Here is a 17,646-nt window from a genome sequence, read left to right as displayed (position 1 = left end):
TAGTATGTACAGCTTCTTGAAACTTTATATCAAGTACATGTTCAAATATCAGTTGATTTTATTTTCATGCAATATTCACATTATGATACAGTGGAACTTGGATTCAACGAGGTTGCCGGGACTGACCTAAAATCTCGTTGAATCCGAGTGTTCGTTATAGCAAACACGAGGTTTTGAGTAGATAATTACAGGCACTGAGCAAGTAATGTATAAAGAGAAGTCACAAGCAGTGCATGAAATGTCTGCATATTATGAGCAGTGTAAAAAAGGACCCGATTCGTTCAAATGCATACGCCTGAGTTATCTCGATTGTTTACCAAAAAGTTGTGTTGCTGTATAGAGCCTAGCGTACAGCAACTTTTGATTCCATACACCAGCGCACAATTCATTATGTAGATCTACGTCAAGACAAGCTTATCATTGTATTAGTGATCAGTTGCCGAGAGGGAAAAAAAGACTGACGCGTTTGTATCTGCGACGTTCAACGTACGGACCGCTAGTGCCCCCTCCCCCCCCCGACATGCACACACAGCCACACGTGTGCAGGCTGCCCATCCGACCCCGACACACGCCAGAGTAGACACGTGCGTGTGTCAACAATGCATGTGTTGGTATGAAAAAAGGCTGCTGATTTGTCGCATGCAATCGGCTAGGTAAATGATGGTTCATGATGCAGGTGCAATGGATGGTTTCAGGGAATAGATAAAGTTCGTTCTGGAAGAAAAATGAGCGAAGCCACGTCTGCGGAGGTTGTTCACCTTGGAAGCGAACTCGTTGAATCTGAGCTCGCTGATTTAAGTGCTTGTTGAATCTGGGTTATTTTTATTGATTTTAAAGAAGAAAAAAAACCGGGGAATCAATCTCATCTCGTTGAATCCGAGCTCGTTGAATCCAAGTTCCACTGTAACCCAATCATTATTTTTTTTTTCAATCAGATACCGGGATTAATTTTCCTCTGTCAAGAAAAAAATTGTTTAAAAACGATTTATACAAACATAAAAAAATCACCTCCTTCTCTAAGCAGGGACCCTACTGTAATTCACAATAATACTTGTGTATCTAGAATCTCATTCTTCAAGTTTCACTTTCTTACTATGGTAACATACAAGTATTCTCATAGAGTGACATGGTCTGCAGCAAATTTGAAAAAAAAAATGCAATACAAAAAAACCCAACAACGCACTAATAAAGAGTGCTTTAGCTTCTGCCATACAGCTGTCTCAAATAAATTTAATGAACAGATTTCCTCACCCTCAGAAGATCGAAAGTGACAATATTCCCCAAAGCTCTGGAAAAAGCGTAATCTCAATGGTGTGTTTTATCTTCAGCAACAGACTTCTTATTTTAACATATAGCTTACACCAAAACATTTCCAAAGCAGTCATTATTCTACCACAAAATCAGAATTGATTGAAAAAAAAGTCAAATCATTATAAAAAATCCAAATCATAGTTTGGCAAAGACAGGCGTTTCCTTTGTCATCAAACCCATGACAGCTTTCATTGTGTCCTCAGATTGGAGCATGGCACTATTATAGGTGGCCTGAGGAAGAAAAGGGAAATAAAAGGGAAAAATATAATAAACAGACCCATCCGCTCACTGGAACACATAATCCCCGTTTGTGAACGAATATATTATGAATGAAATCATGAACCTTTTTTATTGAAAATACTTGCTGTATAAACCAACAGCAGTAGCTTAGAAAGAACAAAGGAAGGCAATGCAGACTGGTTCAAAGTAAGGTCTAGTGTGTGACAGGGATGTGTTTTATCTTCCCTCCTTTATATAATATCCATATGGACACAATAATGTAAGAAGCAAATCAAAGCCTGGAAATTCTAAATGAACTTCTGTTTGCAGACCATCAATGTCTTATTCATTCAAATCAACAAAGCCTCCAAAATCATACTACCAAACTGAACAACAGCTGTGGGAAATTTGACACGAAAATAAGCACATCAACAACAGAAGTTATGAAAGTGAGCCCAAACCATAGTCCCCTGAACATCCAGGTCAATAGTAAACAACAGGTGAAGGAGTTTAATTATTTAGGTAGCACTTTTTCTGGAAACGGGTTATAGACAGAGAAATAGAAATGGCTATTGTTAGGGGACCGTACGCCCCAATAGCGCTTGGCACTAGGGGACCGTACGCCCCCATAGTGTTTGGCGCTAGGGGACCATACGTCCTTTGCGCTAAGGCATGGTATTACGGGACTGTACGCAGATGTCCATTTGTAACACAGTTAGATGATATATGTGCCTAAGATTAGCAGTGTTACAAAAGTTACAAACTCACACAAAAAAGGACAGATTAGGACAATAGACGTTTGACAGGAAAGAAGGAGCAAATCAAACAAGAGCACCCTGTAACTACCCACATAAGACCGTAACACTGCTCTTAAGAGACATAGCACTAAAAAGTAAACAGAACCCACCATGTATTCAAGGCCTTCTGGAACTGAGTGATCCCTTGAATAGACCATGTTGATCTTTGACCCCTGGATGGCAACAGGACTTTTTGAAGCAATAGTTTGAGCCAATTCTACAGTTGCTGCCATCATTGCTTCTTTGTCAGGGAATATGCGACTGAAAAAGGCATTTTAGAAAATAGAGATATGGTTGAAAATAAAACAAACCACACTGCAAAGTCAGAAAACTGTTAGAATTACACAATTCCGGAGACTAAAAAAGACCAGGGATGTTAGTAATGCATTTGCCTTTATTGTTACCCCGAAGACTATAACAAGAACAATTCAACTTTAAAAGAAAAAAACAAATTGAAGCTATCAGAAATACTGTATGAATTTGGCTAAGTGTTCAGACAACTGTTAGTTTCAAATTTATTAAGAGTGTAATAGAAAGGCACCATCTTTTACAATTTAATTCTTGGAACAAACAAACTCAGGTATCAAGCAGCTGATTAAAGATATTAGTAAGCCAGTGATAACTTTCAAGGACGAATTGAATAAGGGCTGTTGTTCCAAAAATGTTTTAACAGTGGGCAATAAATAATATGTAGTCTTCTATCATTTAATATTGAAAACCCACACAAGTTCACACAATTTTTCTTTCAGCTGATCAGTACATTCCATGGTTATCCTTGCAGACCGTGCATAACAAATTTGTTTTAAGCATTTGATATCATTTACCCCATTGAGACCAAAACCAAGCTCATTAACTCTTTCTTCATCCCCACTTTGACCTACCAGTGCCAGACATGGACCCTGACCAAAAGTCTGGAACGTAAGATAACCACCTGTGAGATGAGATGTCTAAGGAGAGCCGTCAGCAAAACCAGAAGGGACATGGTCAGAAACAACAAGATCAGAGAAATGGTGGGAACAACACCTGTCCTCCACTACATTTGAAGGCAAACAATCAGGTGGTTTGGACATCTCACACGTATGGCACCTAACCAGCTCACCAGTAAAGCCTACTAAAGGAAAGTATCAGGGTACAAGGCAAGAGGAAGACCAAGAAAGACCTGCATGGTGTGAACGACACCCTGAGAACATACAATATCCCACCCAGCCAGGCCATCAAACTTGCTAGAGGCAGGAAGCTCTTTCTCCCCTCGACGCCCTAGAGGTACAAGAGGACGGATAAAGTAAAGTATCATTTACATAATAATGCATTTCAAGAGATTGCCACAGTACCCTTTTGCCGCCACAAATCAAAACACACAATGTGTAAGGCATCGTGGTGAAATAACGCACTCGCCAAAATCATGAAATTGAAGAAACTGGCATTTTTCCGCTGGTTTGGCTATTTTAATCAATTTTTTGTTTTTTTGCTTAGCACCTTTAACATTTTTCTGTCACATCTCGCTAATTGGCGATGTTTACCACCCTGGATCTTTGGATTTTCCCCAAAATGCCGTTGCCTTTGATGGCAAGGTTTTTTTTACTATATGAGCCTTGTGGTGGCAAAGTGTAAATGTCTATTGAAAAACAGATTCCAGTGTGGATTTTTCTGAAAATGTTGATTAAAGGCACATAAAATGCAAATTGGCAGTTTTCAAGGACACTCAAGCTCTGGAAGTCACCAAACTTTGGCAGCCATTTTCTCACAAGTTTTACCTCTAAAACCAGGTGACCCCTACCTCCTTCAATCCGAAATATTCTGACTTCCTTTGAAGATCGATGGGAAATTCTTTTAGCAAAATAAATCAAGACAAATGAACAAGCTTTAAGATGATACCAACAACTCCATCTGCCAAAAAATTGACGAGAGCCTGATTCCACTGCGTCGTGACACATATAATGCCCTCCATCTTTTGTACAGTAATCATTTATAAATTTCTGAGCCAACAAACTGTTCTGATAGTGTAGGTCTACAATGTACTGAGATATATACACATCTCTTCTGTGTAATGTTAAGAGTGCTGCTCAAAGGCTATAGAGATTAGACTCAGAATCTTCTTTCTCAAGGTTTTCTGCAATAGGCCTATGTGCCTTTTTCAATTAACCCCCCCCGGCAAGTTACATATTGGTTATTGGTTTTTGTATTATATGGTATTTATCTTTTCATTTCTATTTCATTTCCACGTTATCTTCTTTCTCCAACTTGCTTTTCCTCAGTATCCAATTATCTGTCACATTGAAGAAAACGATCCCACACTTGCTCTAATACTAATACACTCACACTGGAGCCTGAATACCAAAATTCGGGGGCCAAGAACTTTTTATACTAAAGTTATCAAAAATTTTGAGAAGCCACCTACATGTTAAAAAAAATCTGTTGCGTAAAATTATTAGAGAAGCCTTTATGAGCAAAGGTAGAACTCTGCCTCACATGATCAAACCTCCAAAAGAGATTTTTAAAAAAATGTTGACCTATTTTTAGAAGTGGTAGCTCATCCTTTAATAAGTCAGAAAGGCAATAGCTTTTTAGAACAATACCCTCAGCAACAAAAGACATTGGCCAAGTTGTTTCCCTAACAGGGGACAAAATAAAGGTCAACTGTTCAACACAGACACCCATCATCAAGGAGAAAAGTGGCCGTCTTAGGCCAGTCCTAGAGTGGCTTGGTACGTCTGTGTCGGAGCGAGCGCGAGGAACGTTCGCTGCGTGTCAGCACAGCCGCACTGTGGGTTGGTGTTGGGCAACTGACGTGTCTGCCTTGCTATGTAGGCCTACGGTGTGCCGTGTTTTACAGTCAAGTTCATGCCATGCAACAGCGTTGATGTAACATCATCTATAATTTCCATGACCTTATTTTGACAAATATTGCCAAATTAAAGGAACCTTTAAGGACGTGACGTGACAACCTGGTGTTAGAAATTAATGACTTTTCATCCTTAATTTTGTTTTGACAAAAACTACAGACTTTAATTAAGGACTTTTCTAAAGACCAGTGGGAACCCTGTGAGAGTTGTATATGCGCTCTCTGCTTCAATCCTGTCTCCTCGCTCGTTTGGTCTGTTTTCCTTCTTTCATAATTCCGATCTCCTCATCATCATATGATACAATATTCTTTCATCCTTACCTAGCCCCTGCTTCGAGATCTGTCTACGGACACTGCACTCCAGATATTTAGATAGATCTTGGTCTAGATCTAGATAGATTCTGAGGTGAATACTATAAAAATCTAGATCTAGATCAGATGTAAATTATTATCTATACCTAGAATCTAGGCCTTTCTAGGGACATCCCTCTGCATCTCATTTCCGGAACTATGAATCTAGATTTAGATTATAGTTCTAGATTCTAGCCTAGAAGCACACAGGCCTACGAATGTAAACAGTCAAAACTAGGTTAACCTTTCGATTGGAAATTTTAATGTATGATAAAGAGCATTTCTTGGGATTTTGTGGTCAACATCTAATTAGTAAAGCACCTAATAATACTAACTCCTTGCTGATTTTGATGACCTGTGAAGAATTTCGGTCGATAATGAACACGAAGTGAGGCTGCGTGCTAGATGAGTTTTACAATACTCAGGGATGCCAAATGACTTTTGAGAAAAAAAAGGAAAATGAGCGGAGCATCACACCTCACCTAAAACGAACCTTGTAAAATCTTTAAATGAGCAAATAAAAACACTTCTCTTACCATTCACCTTTCCTTTGCAAGTGTATAGCAATGCCAATGAAAATTTAAATTTTCACTTTTGCCCCCTTTTTTTTGGTACCTAAGAAAGAATTTTCAATTCTGATAATTATGCTTCTTGAATTTTGAGAAACGGTTCATAAATAAAAAAGTTATGGGGTTGTAAAGGTCGGCAAAATATGGATGACCCACATATAGGAAAATACTCCTAAAAAGTAGCAGATTCTGTAAGAAAATCGATGATATCTCGGTAACTAATCCAAATGTTCGAGAGAAACTTGGCTACCTGATGTGTTTTGGAGTGTAGAAATCATTTCTGCAGTCAGATTTACTACCAATTTCGTAGTTATTTTGTTATAATTAAAATTGTGGTGTACATATTACGATTTTGCGAAAAAGGGGTGTCGGGATGAGTCCATTTTATTTATAGCATCGTATCACAACATGGGATCTTTAAGAATATATGTCGGCAGCGTGACTAAATAATTGCAAAGCTTTTTATGATGACTTTAGACCATGCCAACCGTAAAAGATAAGTTAATTCAATCTAGCATGCCGTACAATTAAAAATTCTTTTTCCCCGTTGAGACGCGAACACCCCGAGACGAGATAACCTGGCCTCGGAATACCCCCATTGCGATGTTACAGGGGAATAGAGAGAAAAACAACCGGATGCGCGCGCCCGCCATTGCCCTATTTCAAGTGACCAATGAACGGGCCCGGAATAGTCATGCTGGTATTTGTAGGTCACTTATAGTTTTCGGTGTACACGATACGAAAGTGTTCCCGACACCAAAAGTATAGGTTAATTTATGTGTACGAACTTCAACGTCCACATATCATTAGTTTGCCCTATTTTCTGATTGGTAGCCGAGTTTCATTCGGATTGGTTCGGAAATAGAGCAGACCGAGGTTGACAAAGTTAGTCACCTACGCTTCGGCCGGGTCCGCAAAATCGCCCGTAAACGGGGACCAAATTTTCGCCTCGCGGGAAAGCCCGATTGGCATTGCTAAAGTGTATGAAAAAAACGGAAAAACCAGAGATTTGGCATCCCTGAATACTGTTGAATAGCATGTCTGACGCGTCGCGCAGCTCCGCTGATAACAGACAGACCACACAGCGACGCTGCTCCAGCACATGTAACGTATTGTTTTCATTTGCGCGGTACGCGCCAGGCGAGCTACAGGCCAGACCTACAGAGCCTCTCTGGGACCGGCCTTAGACAGGTGATTGTCTTACAAGATGTCATTATGATGTAAAAAATACACAAGGGAGGAAATGGGAAGTGGCTGTAGGTACAAGTAATTGTCTTAATACAAGTTCTACAATAGTACACTCCATTCACCTGACAAATCCCATATCCTTTGCTTCTTCTGCTGTAAATTTCCTGGCTGTGTACACAAGTTCTCTGCACAGACTGTCATTGCCAATGATCTTGGGGAATCTTTGAAGGGTGCCCAGATCTGCTGCTAATCCAAGTTCAATTTCCTGATTTTTCAAGAAATCAGAAAAAAAGAAATGAAAGGAAAATGGACAGGCAGTTGATACTTTACTGCAATATGGACCCTTCTGTCATTTTATCACTTACAACGCTTTAGGTTAATCTCTATCTTGGGACACACAAGGCAGAAAAGTACACTGTGAATGGCATACAGCACGTTTAATATGGCCTAATGTTTTACTTTTGTTCTTGTGGTAAATGTCAGAAAAATGGCATTCAAAACAAGTTAACTTCTGAAGGAATATTTCTAGAATTCACCTCACCCTTAAACACCCTGAAATGGGAAAATTTGAAATCAAACCTGCAGGAGAACATAACATATAAGTACTATTCTTGGTACTTAGCATTATTAATACTTTTATATTCATGACAAAACACTCCTCTTCTAAGTTTGTGTGAAACTGATGCAGCTGACTTAAAATATTCCAATAGATCTTAAGTTTGGGACTTTCACAGTCGTGCAGACAAATCTTACTAAACAATACATTGCTTTTAAACTGCTTTTAATAATGAAACAACTGTATCACATAAATGATGTACTTGCTCCTTCCAAAAAAATTCCACACAAAAAACATGAGGAAAAGATATATGTATAAACAACAGTACACATTCAATCTAAAAATATGCATCATCGGTAACTGTAACCAAGGAACTGTGCCCCTGTCAAAAATGTACTGATTTACTTTTATTTGTTTGTTTGAGAAGGTGCTTTATGGCCCTATCGACTCAGTTTTGGGCAGTACAGATTTACCTTTATTTGAAACCAAGCATCATCTGTACAGTAACGGATGTCAGCAGCAGCTGACATGTCTACACCAGCACCAATACAACCCTGATGCATGGCTGTGATCACTGGTTTGTTACACTGCACGGAAACAAACAAGAAAATGATTGTAAATTGACTTGTTACACTTACGGTAATTCAGCACAACAACATTATAGATTTTGCATGGAACAAATTAGAACAATATTATTATACTGGTGATCAAAAGAAAGGTACAGTGGGTGTCACATTCAACGAGGCTGCCGGGACCGGCTTGTTGTCCTCGTTGGATCCGACTTCTCGATGAACGTGACAAAGACTAAAGAAAAGAAAGGAGGCAAGTTATTGTATTACACAATGTACCAATACCAGTAATTAAACAGTTGTTTCTCCTGGTTACGAAAATCTCAAACAGCATCAGTGTGCGCGAGTTTGAGCTGTGTTCTGACCGTCATTTCTGCATTTTAAAATATTTGTTTCTGGAACATTTCTCGTGTGGAAACATACCCTCTCACATCTGGGCCTAGACCTACATAAAGAAAAGGCGAGAGCTTGGATTTTCTCATCAGGGGAAGAAAAGAAAATTGAAAAAAATGAAGGTCTCGATCTAGACCTATCCATCCAGTTTCACACAGCCCGCATAGCGTTCCCACCCACCCCCTCCCATCCCTACCGTAGGCTAACCCTTGCCCATCCACTTGGCTTTGGGGCCCATATTAGGAGGCACACAAGATCTAGCAATACAATATGTTAGGAATCGAGGATGGACCTTGTGCTTCGCCTGAGATGGAGAGAAAAGAGAAAATTCTTTGCTTTTGGGGCCGCTAATTGCTTTTATTTGGTAATCGTGACCTCGTTGAAAACGACTTCGGTCTGTTTGCAACCTCGTTGGGGCTGACGTACATTTACAAAGAGATACAGAGAAAAAAATCAAGGATTAAAGATTGCCTCATTGGAGCCGACTTCTCGTTGAATGCGACACCTTCTGTACCACTTCTTGATTGTGTAAAAAAAACCCCTATTTTTTTAAGACGCTTTTCCTTCCATTTGGGTAATAATAAGTATGTTACACTAAAAAGAAGGTTATGTCGTTATAAAAACAACATTTTGGTGCTTAAATTAGCTTTCATAGCACCCCCCAGAAAATTGGCTTTTTTCCCCTGACCACATGGCGGATTTTTTCTATTTTTTTGTTTTACATGAAGTTTAGGTCGTTATGGCAACAACATTTGATCCTTGTCACCCAGAAACATGTAAGGTTTAACTCAACATCAGAGTTTTTGCACCCCCATCCACACAATTTAGATCATTTAGGAGGCAGGCTTCTAACCTGGCCTAGAGTGATACAACATCCCAGAAGAAAGACTGAGATAATCATAAAAATTCTCCCCACTTGGGAATCGAACTCGTCTCCTGTGTGTGACAAGGAAATGCCTATCATAATACCACAGACACCGGTAAATAAAAAAATCAAGAAACTGATTTCACCTCAGTAGAACAAGAAGAAAGGACATTGAAATAATAGTACGTTATATAACACAGTACTCTGTACAGCAATAAATATATATCGCTTCAACAGCAAAGAATGTACACTACAAAAATGAAAAACTGCCTTATAAGAGCTAAAAACCAGCTTTGAACTGATTATCTATTTGTAAAAGTCAGACCTCTGTTGGCTTACTCCTCAAATGGCTTCCATATTAAAAAGCATGAATTCGGTTCCTTTGGGACTTGGTTCAAACAGAATTCATCATTATTAATAGCTTAGAGAGCTTTAGTTTAAACAGGGGACAGCCTTTATTTTCTCTGTATTTACTTAAAATACATCATCTGTTTAAGGTTACAGATACTTTACACTGATCAGAAACACACTGAACAATCATATCTGGGGGAAAGGGGGGGGGGGGGGTTTGCTATTGTTGGTGGATAAGTCTAGGAATGTAAAAATAATGGACTGATTTCCCAGAACAGTTGTACCACCCTTTAGTGAGAATAAGAGGAAAGCAAGACGCACCCTTTCTATGGACGTAAAAGAGTTCTGCAAGTGACGTAAACCTTCTTTCACTGCAACTGCTTTTCGGCTTACATCCAAATCTGACATCTGAATCAACATCACCTCATTATCGTTAAAATCCAGGCCTGTGGAGCAATTGAAAATTATACTCCCAAATATGAACATATTTTAGAAAATACTACTTTTGCAAATTTTGCAAGATGCAAACCTGAAATGTTCCAGTGTCACAGCTAACACCAGATGGTGTGAGCAAAAGATGCAATTTCATATGATGAAAATGTTCACCTTGCACACCATACCATTCATTCAACAATCCATCCCATTAACTGAGAACTCAATTGGGGACTATGGAATAGCCAGATCACAAACTTTCACCATCGACAAGTGGTGTCTTGCAATCACCTAATATCCCATTTCTTTAACTTCTACAAAAATATTAACTTTAATAAAATCGATATACAGAAAACAAGTAAATCACAATCAACAAAAGACACACCCTTTCCAAAACACTGAATGATTCTTGCATCATTGGTATACCACGACGAAATATAAAGGCCTTTCTGCTGACCTCATCACCTTCCATGAGTGTTTTGAAAAACTCGTTGTCACTAAAATCTAGACCTGAAATGCATTCAATTTCAAGGAAATTAGTTATTTGGAAATAAAACAAAGTGAACAGTTAAACCTATCTTTGCACTAAAATTAATTAATTTTCCCCAAATATTAGTGAACAGGTCTTAGCAAACACACGGCTGTTCTCAACAGTATAGAAAAATCAAGCACAGATACTGAATTTAAGTGAAAGAAATGTTATCTATGATACTATGGAACCTGTCAAAGACGAAATTGTAAAGGAGCCAGAATAAAAAAAATCCATCTTAGGGGATTTTTTTTTTATTTGGGGGGGGGGGGGGGGGGTCCCCAAGGGGCTAGTTGTGCGCTGTGGGACCAAAGGTCGTCTGTCCAGTTTGCAAGCAGTCGTCAAAACTTCATACCTCCCAAATGCTATCCTAGCTGCTCTGATAATTTATCATGGCATGTACATGTATCAGTCTTTCTAATCCATTGCCACCAGTTTTGCTCCTCATTAGGACCACTGTTTGACCTATTAAAAACAGAAAAGACAGAACGTTTCCTTTGTTCCCACTCTTAGCCCCGCCCACCCATTGATGCAATAAGCACAATCAACAAATGTCATCCATCCCTCCCCTGCATGTAACATCGATTCGGAGGAATTATTTTTTGGCAGCAGTCAGTGGTCAAACTTCACAAATCTGGCTACCCAGGAAAGTTTCCGTGCCGGCACGCCACTTGAACACAAGCAGCGATGTGACAATTTCACACCAAGCCAGCCTGACCATCTGCATTACTCTGGGCTCGCATGGTGGGGTAACAGCTATTCCCAAACCACACCCTTCTCCCATCACTCGCCTGGCAGAGTGGCTTAATCGAAGTCCACAACCATTAGATTCCATTTCTCTTTGCCCAATCATTAATTTGGTTTGAGACATCAGTCTTGCTAGTGGGCCACTGACTAATACTGAATTGTTACACAATTATATAATATAAATTGAGACATTTTGACTAAAAGCTACTCCTCTTGAACCAATAAGTACACAGTAAAGTTACTAAACAAAAATTACAATTAATGAGAAACAATTAAACAATTCTTCTAGTTACAAACTAAAGTAATCCATGAGGCGAAAAGTAAAAACTATTTTTTTAAATTCTTCGATGAAAACCAGCCAACCTGCAGTAAACATCTTTCCGGCACCAGAAAGGATAACCACTCGACACTCAGGGTCCACAGCTAGTTTATTGAAGCAGTCAATCATTTCGCTGAAACACGGAATGATTTATTTTACAACAGAAAAACTTAAAAGAAAAAAAAAAGTAAATAAAAGTAAAAGACTGTAAAAGTAAGAAGGCCACAAAATTATCCTGACAGAAATAACACATGGATGCTAAGCACGCTATGGCCTCTGTACACAGGTTTGTCTATCCAAACAAAGAATTTTTGAAATTTATAACCAATAATAATTGTAATAATAATAATTGTTTGTCCTTCAATGTTTAACATATTAACAATGACCAATACACATGCATAGTGAGTATATTTCATAAGTAGTAAAGCAGAAAAAATGAGATGGCATACATGTGGCTTTTGCAATAGCAAATGAAACCAATTCTGGCACTGAAGTGTCTGCTACATTTTAAGCATTTATTAAGAGCTTCATTTCCACTCGCTGTGCAGCTTGTGGGCTTCTTGAGAAAAATGTTATTACTGAAGAGAAGTACGGTCGCTTTTAAGGACAAGCGGGCTAACCCAGATTTCGGGGGTTTCCAGGAATCTTGACCTACACCAAAAGTGGGCATTGCCCTACCTATTGGAGAAGTTTGGTTTCATATGTGTGTATATTTGTTTAGAAAAGAGAAAACTTTCCTTGTCTTTTACAGAAACTGAACAGGGGTCCAAAAACTTTGATTTTCTCAAAACAGCATTTTTCTGGTATAACCCCCTTGTGCTTAAAAGAGACCATATATATATCAAAGTGAATCTAATCTTTGTTTGACCTAGTAACAATAAATACACGAGAAACTTACGTCCAAAAGGCTGTGTTCATGGCATTCATCTTTTTGGGGCGATTTAGCTCAACATGTTTGACATATTCCTCAGGAGAAGTCACATTCAATGTCTCAAACTCGTAAGTTACTTGGGAGCTCATTGCTCTGGCCATTAATGACAGCTTTGAAGGCACATGTTTGGCCTCACCTGAAATAACATATATTATATGATGTCAGAGAAGGAAGTGGTCAGATTATAAGTGAGACTACTTTTTATGAATAGTTGGTAGTTGAAATTTGAAGATCCATAATAGACTGAGATGGAGCTTTCCTGTCAGATTGATCAATCCAGAATTTCTAGGATCTATTTCAGGGGGTTATTTGTAGTGGAGTGAATAGGGCCTTGTTCATGTCCATATATAAAATTGAGTCTACTTTTCAACATCATCATTCACGGATCCATATTATCAATTAAATATATCGTCTAAAATAAATCAAACCTTGAAATTATATAATATGAATATTATGTTTGTACACATTTGAACTCTCTGAGCTTGATCAAGGAGTCTAGGCTCAATATAATGGCCAGATTACTGTAATACATGATCTTAAGAGCTAGAAAATTACACTACTTGTTCCAAGCTGGAAACAAGATCTAGACACTAGAATGCACATAGTGAGCACGCGCACAGAAAAAGATTTTCAGGTTCCATTTAAAATACAATAAAAGCAGTCGAACCTGCCTTAACAGAAACCTTTCTAAAACAGAAACCAGTCATAACCAAATCATCTCCCCGCTCCCCCCTTGATAAATCCTTGTTGACTGAGACTGTTTTGCTGTGCTCGCCTTCGCCCTCCGTAAATCTGTTGCATTCGGACCACTGCTGCATTATTTTTCACATGAGTATTGCTGTGCTGTTTCCTCATTCACTTCTCTTTGCGTTTGAGCGACCGTAGCGTTTCAGTCATGATCTGAGCCAATTGTTGATGATTCAGGGCACCAAGAATGTAGCCTGCAAACTACGTTCCGTTCACAGTGCCGTGAATGTAGTCACTGCGCCACGGCGCCGTGAATGTAGTCACTGCACAAGTTGGCGTACCGTTAAGTCAGTAAGTTTTATTGTTGTTTGGGTTCAGTAAAGTGCTACAAATGCAAGTATTAACATGTTGGGAGGAGTTCCGAAGAGGGCCGGCATTTATCGTGACAAGGTCTACTGAGCAAACTATACAAGGGTTAGGGTTAAGGTATCCCGCTCAAAATTATATCCCTTCTTTTGAATGTTGTTGATTGGCTGGCCCTCTGCGGAACTCCTTCCAATGTGTTATTGTTGTACATTATGATTGGGTCTAATATCTATCTAATTGTGGTGGCCCAATTTTGCTATTCAAAGGCTTTTTAATGGCTGCATTGATCGACATGCGGTTTTCACCAAAAGATTCTTTAAAATATTCTTCAGATCACGACGCCCTTCGTTTTTTCAGTTTTGAGACAGTTTTGCTGCAAAAAGCTAAATTTCTTTATTTCGCTGATCGCTTTTGTAGGCCGGCACTTCTGTTTCTGTAATTTTAGAAAATCCGCCAGGTTTGTTTATTTCAAGTCGTACTTCCGTTCGATACTATTGCGCAATACTGAGCACTATTTAAAGTGTGTGCCACCCGTACAGATCTAGCCTCATGTTTTCTTTATTTACTTGGTGCTGAATTCGACTGTGATCCTTTCATTTGACGCCCATCATCGCATTTTCTGGACCCCTTTGTCAAATCCTTTTTCTTGCTACTGGGAACAATCAACTCAACATGCTTCTGTACAACCACAAAAGTGGAATAGAGAATCAATCTAGGCATCTAATTTGGCAACTTGGAAACATGTGTGTCAATTTTCTCTCAAGTTTTATTGCTCCATTCCAGTAGAGTGTAAATGTAGTAGACAAATGATATTCAGTTGATATTAATCTAATGCACCGATCATTCCTTTCATCGAAAGGGGGCTCAGTTAGTAGTTCAAATACAGGGTCCCCACCAAATCCTTGAAATTTTTTTCAAGAACCCAATTTGAGAGAAAAATCAGGCTGCAGCGCGTCAAGAATGATCCCCCAAAAAAGGCCATCTATCAATGATAAAAAGTCAAAATGTCTTTAAATGAATGCAAATGTACATTTTGTAGTAGTCTTCATTCAAACAACAGATGATTATAACACTGGGTGACTGCTACCCAGCTTCTCAATTTTCCCGGGGGGAGGGCTCATCCATTTTCCAGGGGCATGTTACATAACAATGACAGCACATGCTCCATTTATATCTAATATAATATGTATATGTTTGTGAATACACACACACACACACACACACATGTAGGTACATTATATCCAGCCAACATGTCAGTGTGGCCCTGGGATCTTGTGTGACCGGTTCTCAGTCTGTTCTTACTTACATGTATTTATATTTTTACCCTCATCATATTAGCCTATATAAACTATATGCCCTATATAAAAAACGAATCCTGTTTTGAGCTTGAGAAAAGACCTAGAACAAGAATATCGACTGTCAATAACCAGTAGAGTAATATTAGTAATAATTATTAACTTGAATGGCTCAAGTAGACCTATTCAGTGCGAGAGGTGTGTAAGAACTGAGGGAGGGAAAGATGCAGTGACACTGAAATTCTGCCAATCTTGAACAGAAACCTAAAATATAGATTATAAATTACAGTCACCACATCCAATGAAACGCGAACACTTTAGTTCAATAACAAGGCATGACGGATCCTGATTCCACACAAGGCCTGCACCAACGCACGCTTTGCCAAGAGCTCTTATAGTAGTTATCAAAATTCTAAATACTAAAAATTTGCTTCCAAGTTCAGTTCTTGACCTCTAGCGTAGTCTTCAGTCCCCCCCCCCCCCCAAATCCCCTTTCCTGAGTGTATCTTTACCCCTCCCCCCCAACTCATTCCGGAGTCATATACTTCACAGCGCTCAGACCGCCAGTACTCACAGGTTCATTGACCGGTCACGAGGGCAAACCTGACAAGACGCTTTTATATAACTTTCTTTTCTTTTTTTTTTTCACAAGAGACAGCAGAGGACAAATTTTTAATATTGATTCATTTTCAAGGCCACACGGCGTTCGTAGCGCAAAACCTGCATGTTACAAATGTTGCGTTATCTATCAGACTATTACCGGAAAATTTATGGGTGGTAACGAAAGCAAAAGTAGATCTTGATTCTTCCCGATCGAGCCTTGGTGTCACACGGTGTACATGCACTTCCACCATAGCGGTTCAATTACGTTTCCTCTTCATGATTCATCAACCATACTGTCTAGATAGCTACACTACTAATATTACACAGTCACAGGCCCTATCCTTTCCCGACTTACCGACCCATCACAAAATTCAAGACTTTTTCCCGACCTATCTAAAAATTCCCGACTTGGTGGGGACCCTGTAGATATATATACGCATGTTGCCTTAGATCTAAAACACTGTTACCTTAATTAAATCTTAAATTCATCAAAAAAAAAATTCTATTAAAAAATAGGTAGTGTCAATTGCCACCGAGTGACGCGGTGGCAATTGACAAAAATGGACATCAGCGTCAACTGCAACCGAGTAAATTGGAGCTCTTTTGTGTTGGTGAGTAGATCTAGCTCGATTAGAAAAGTTAAATAGCCGTAGCATCTTTGTAGACAACCAAATTAATTTACTTTTGGGTTTTAACATCATTTTTTAACTTTGTTTTGGTCAATTTGATCGTCCACACTGATAGACAGTATTCAGAAAGAGACAGAGAGAGAGAGAAGAGGGGAGGAGTTGATCTTGCGAGAACTTCCGGGCGGGTGAGAATAGCCACTTTCTAAAATAAAGTAATTAAATTGGAATTATTTCACATCAATCCTTCTGCGAGACTCAGAAAGCATGTGACCCCGCACGCGGGGTACACTACAACTACAGTATAGAGCCGACTCGCTCGCCGCTGGGGCCGGTGCGACGCCGGCCGGGTCAACGCTCTGTGTTTTTGTCGAAATAACGACAGATATCGTGTTTGAGGTGATAAAGTACTGATTTGTAAAGATCTCAGTCTTGAAAAAAATTATGCTCCATATATTTGTTATAGTGATTGTACTCTGTTAATGTGGAGATGTTTAGTGGACTTGTTACTTTTTTATTGTCTGTCAAACATGGGGTTGCAGCCAGTGACTGACTTTAACAAATTTGACCAAATTTTAAACAACTACAATTTTCTTAAAAATTGACGGAGATGTTAAAGAATGGTACCAAAATGCTCAGTGGATATAGATCTAGGCCTTTCAAATGGAACAGATAAATTTGGCATACAGCTAGATTCTAGATCTAGAATCTAGTTTGAAAATTTAGTTTCTGGTACCTAATTTTAGACAGATAGATCTAGAATCTAGAATCTAGATCTAGATATCTAGATCTAACAGACTAGATCTAGAATCTAGATCTAGATCTAGTTTTAGAAAATATTATTAATCAGTTACCAGCAACAGTGGAACCAGCTGACTTTGAGATGAGGCGGGCTAAGCTGAACATCATGAAACCGTCAGTGTCAAAGAGCAGCACGAAATAGGACTTAGAGAAATGTTTTTGAATCTCGCACAACGGTAGGCCTAGCGGCACTTATGACTTATTTTTATAAAGAACTACCGTCAACAGACTCGGACTGCGGACTTTGGACTTGTGAGCTGCTGTTGATCTAGATCTCTAGATATATATAACTTGTTGTT

General features: G+C 39.0%; 1 protein-coding gene across 2 annotated transcripts; it reads right to left on the bottom strand.

Moving 5' to 3' along the window:
- Positions 1-918: 918 nt before the first annotated feature.
- On the bottom strand, positions 919-17,643 carry LOC101853392 (delta(3,5)-Delta(2,4)-dienoyl-CoA isomerase, mitochondrial). Of its 2 annotated transcripts, none has more exons than XM_005100881.2 (8): positions 17,401-17,639; positions 12,937-13,105; positions 12,083-12,171; positions 10,333-10,457; positions 8,307-8,420; positions 7,400-7,542; positions 2,438-2,588; positions 919-1,542 (listed from the first exon to the last, which is right to left on the bottom strand). In XM_005100881.2, exons 1-8 carry the CDS (start codon positions 17,453-17,455, stop codon positions 1,447-1,449), a joined length of 942 nt encoding a protein of 313 aa, XP_005100938.1. In that variant the 5' UTR covers positions 17,456-17,639; the 3' UTR covers positions 919-1,446. The 2 variants fall into 2 exon arrangements, with proteins under 2 accessions (XP_005100938.1, XP_005100939.1); XM_005100882.2 differs by lacking the exon at positions 10,333-10,457 and adding an exon at positions 10,829-10,953 and having other exon boundaries at positions 1,187-1,542; positions 17,401-17,643.
- Between the last annotated feature and the right edge of the window lie 3 nt (positions 17,644-17,646).

The sequence above is a fragment of the Aplysia californica genome, unplaced genomic scaffold, assembly GCF_000002075.1.
Source record: "Aplysia californica isolate F4 #8 unplaced genomic scaffold, AplCal3.0 scaffold00264, whole genome shotgun sequence".
Taxonomy (NCBI): Eukaryota; Metazoa; Mollusca; class Gastropoda; order Aplysiida; family Aplysiidae; genus Aplysia; species Aplysia californica.
The sequence above is the reverse complement of the archived record's forward strand: the minus strand, read 5'-3'. Positions and strand labels throughout refer to the sequence as shown.

Bases quoted from the DNA above. Each gene is read 5' to 3' on its own strand.
- LOC101853392 (XM_005100882.2), bottom strand. From the start codon at position 17,455: ATGATGTTCAGCTTAGCCCGCCTCATCTCAAAGTCAGCTGGTTCCACT. The intron at 7,543-8,306 runs GTAAATCTGTAC...TTGAAAAATCAG, and splicing joins ATGCTTGGTTTCAAATAAAG to GAAATTGAACTTGGATTAGC. The intron at 2,589-7,399 runs GTGAATGGAGTG...TGCCTTTTTCAG, and splicing joins AAGGATATGGGATTTGTCAG to TCGCATATTCCCTGACAAAG.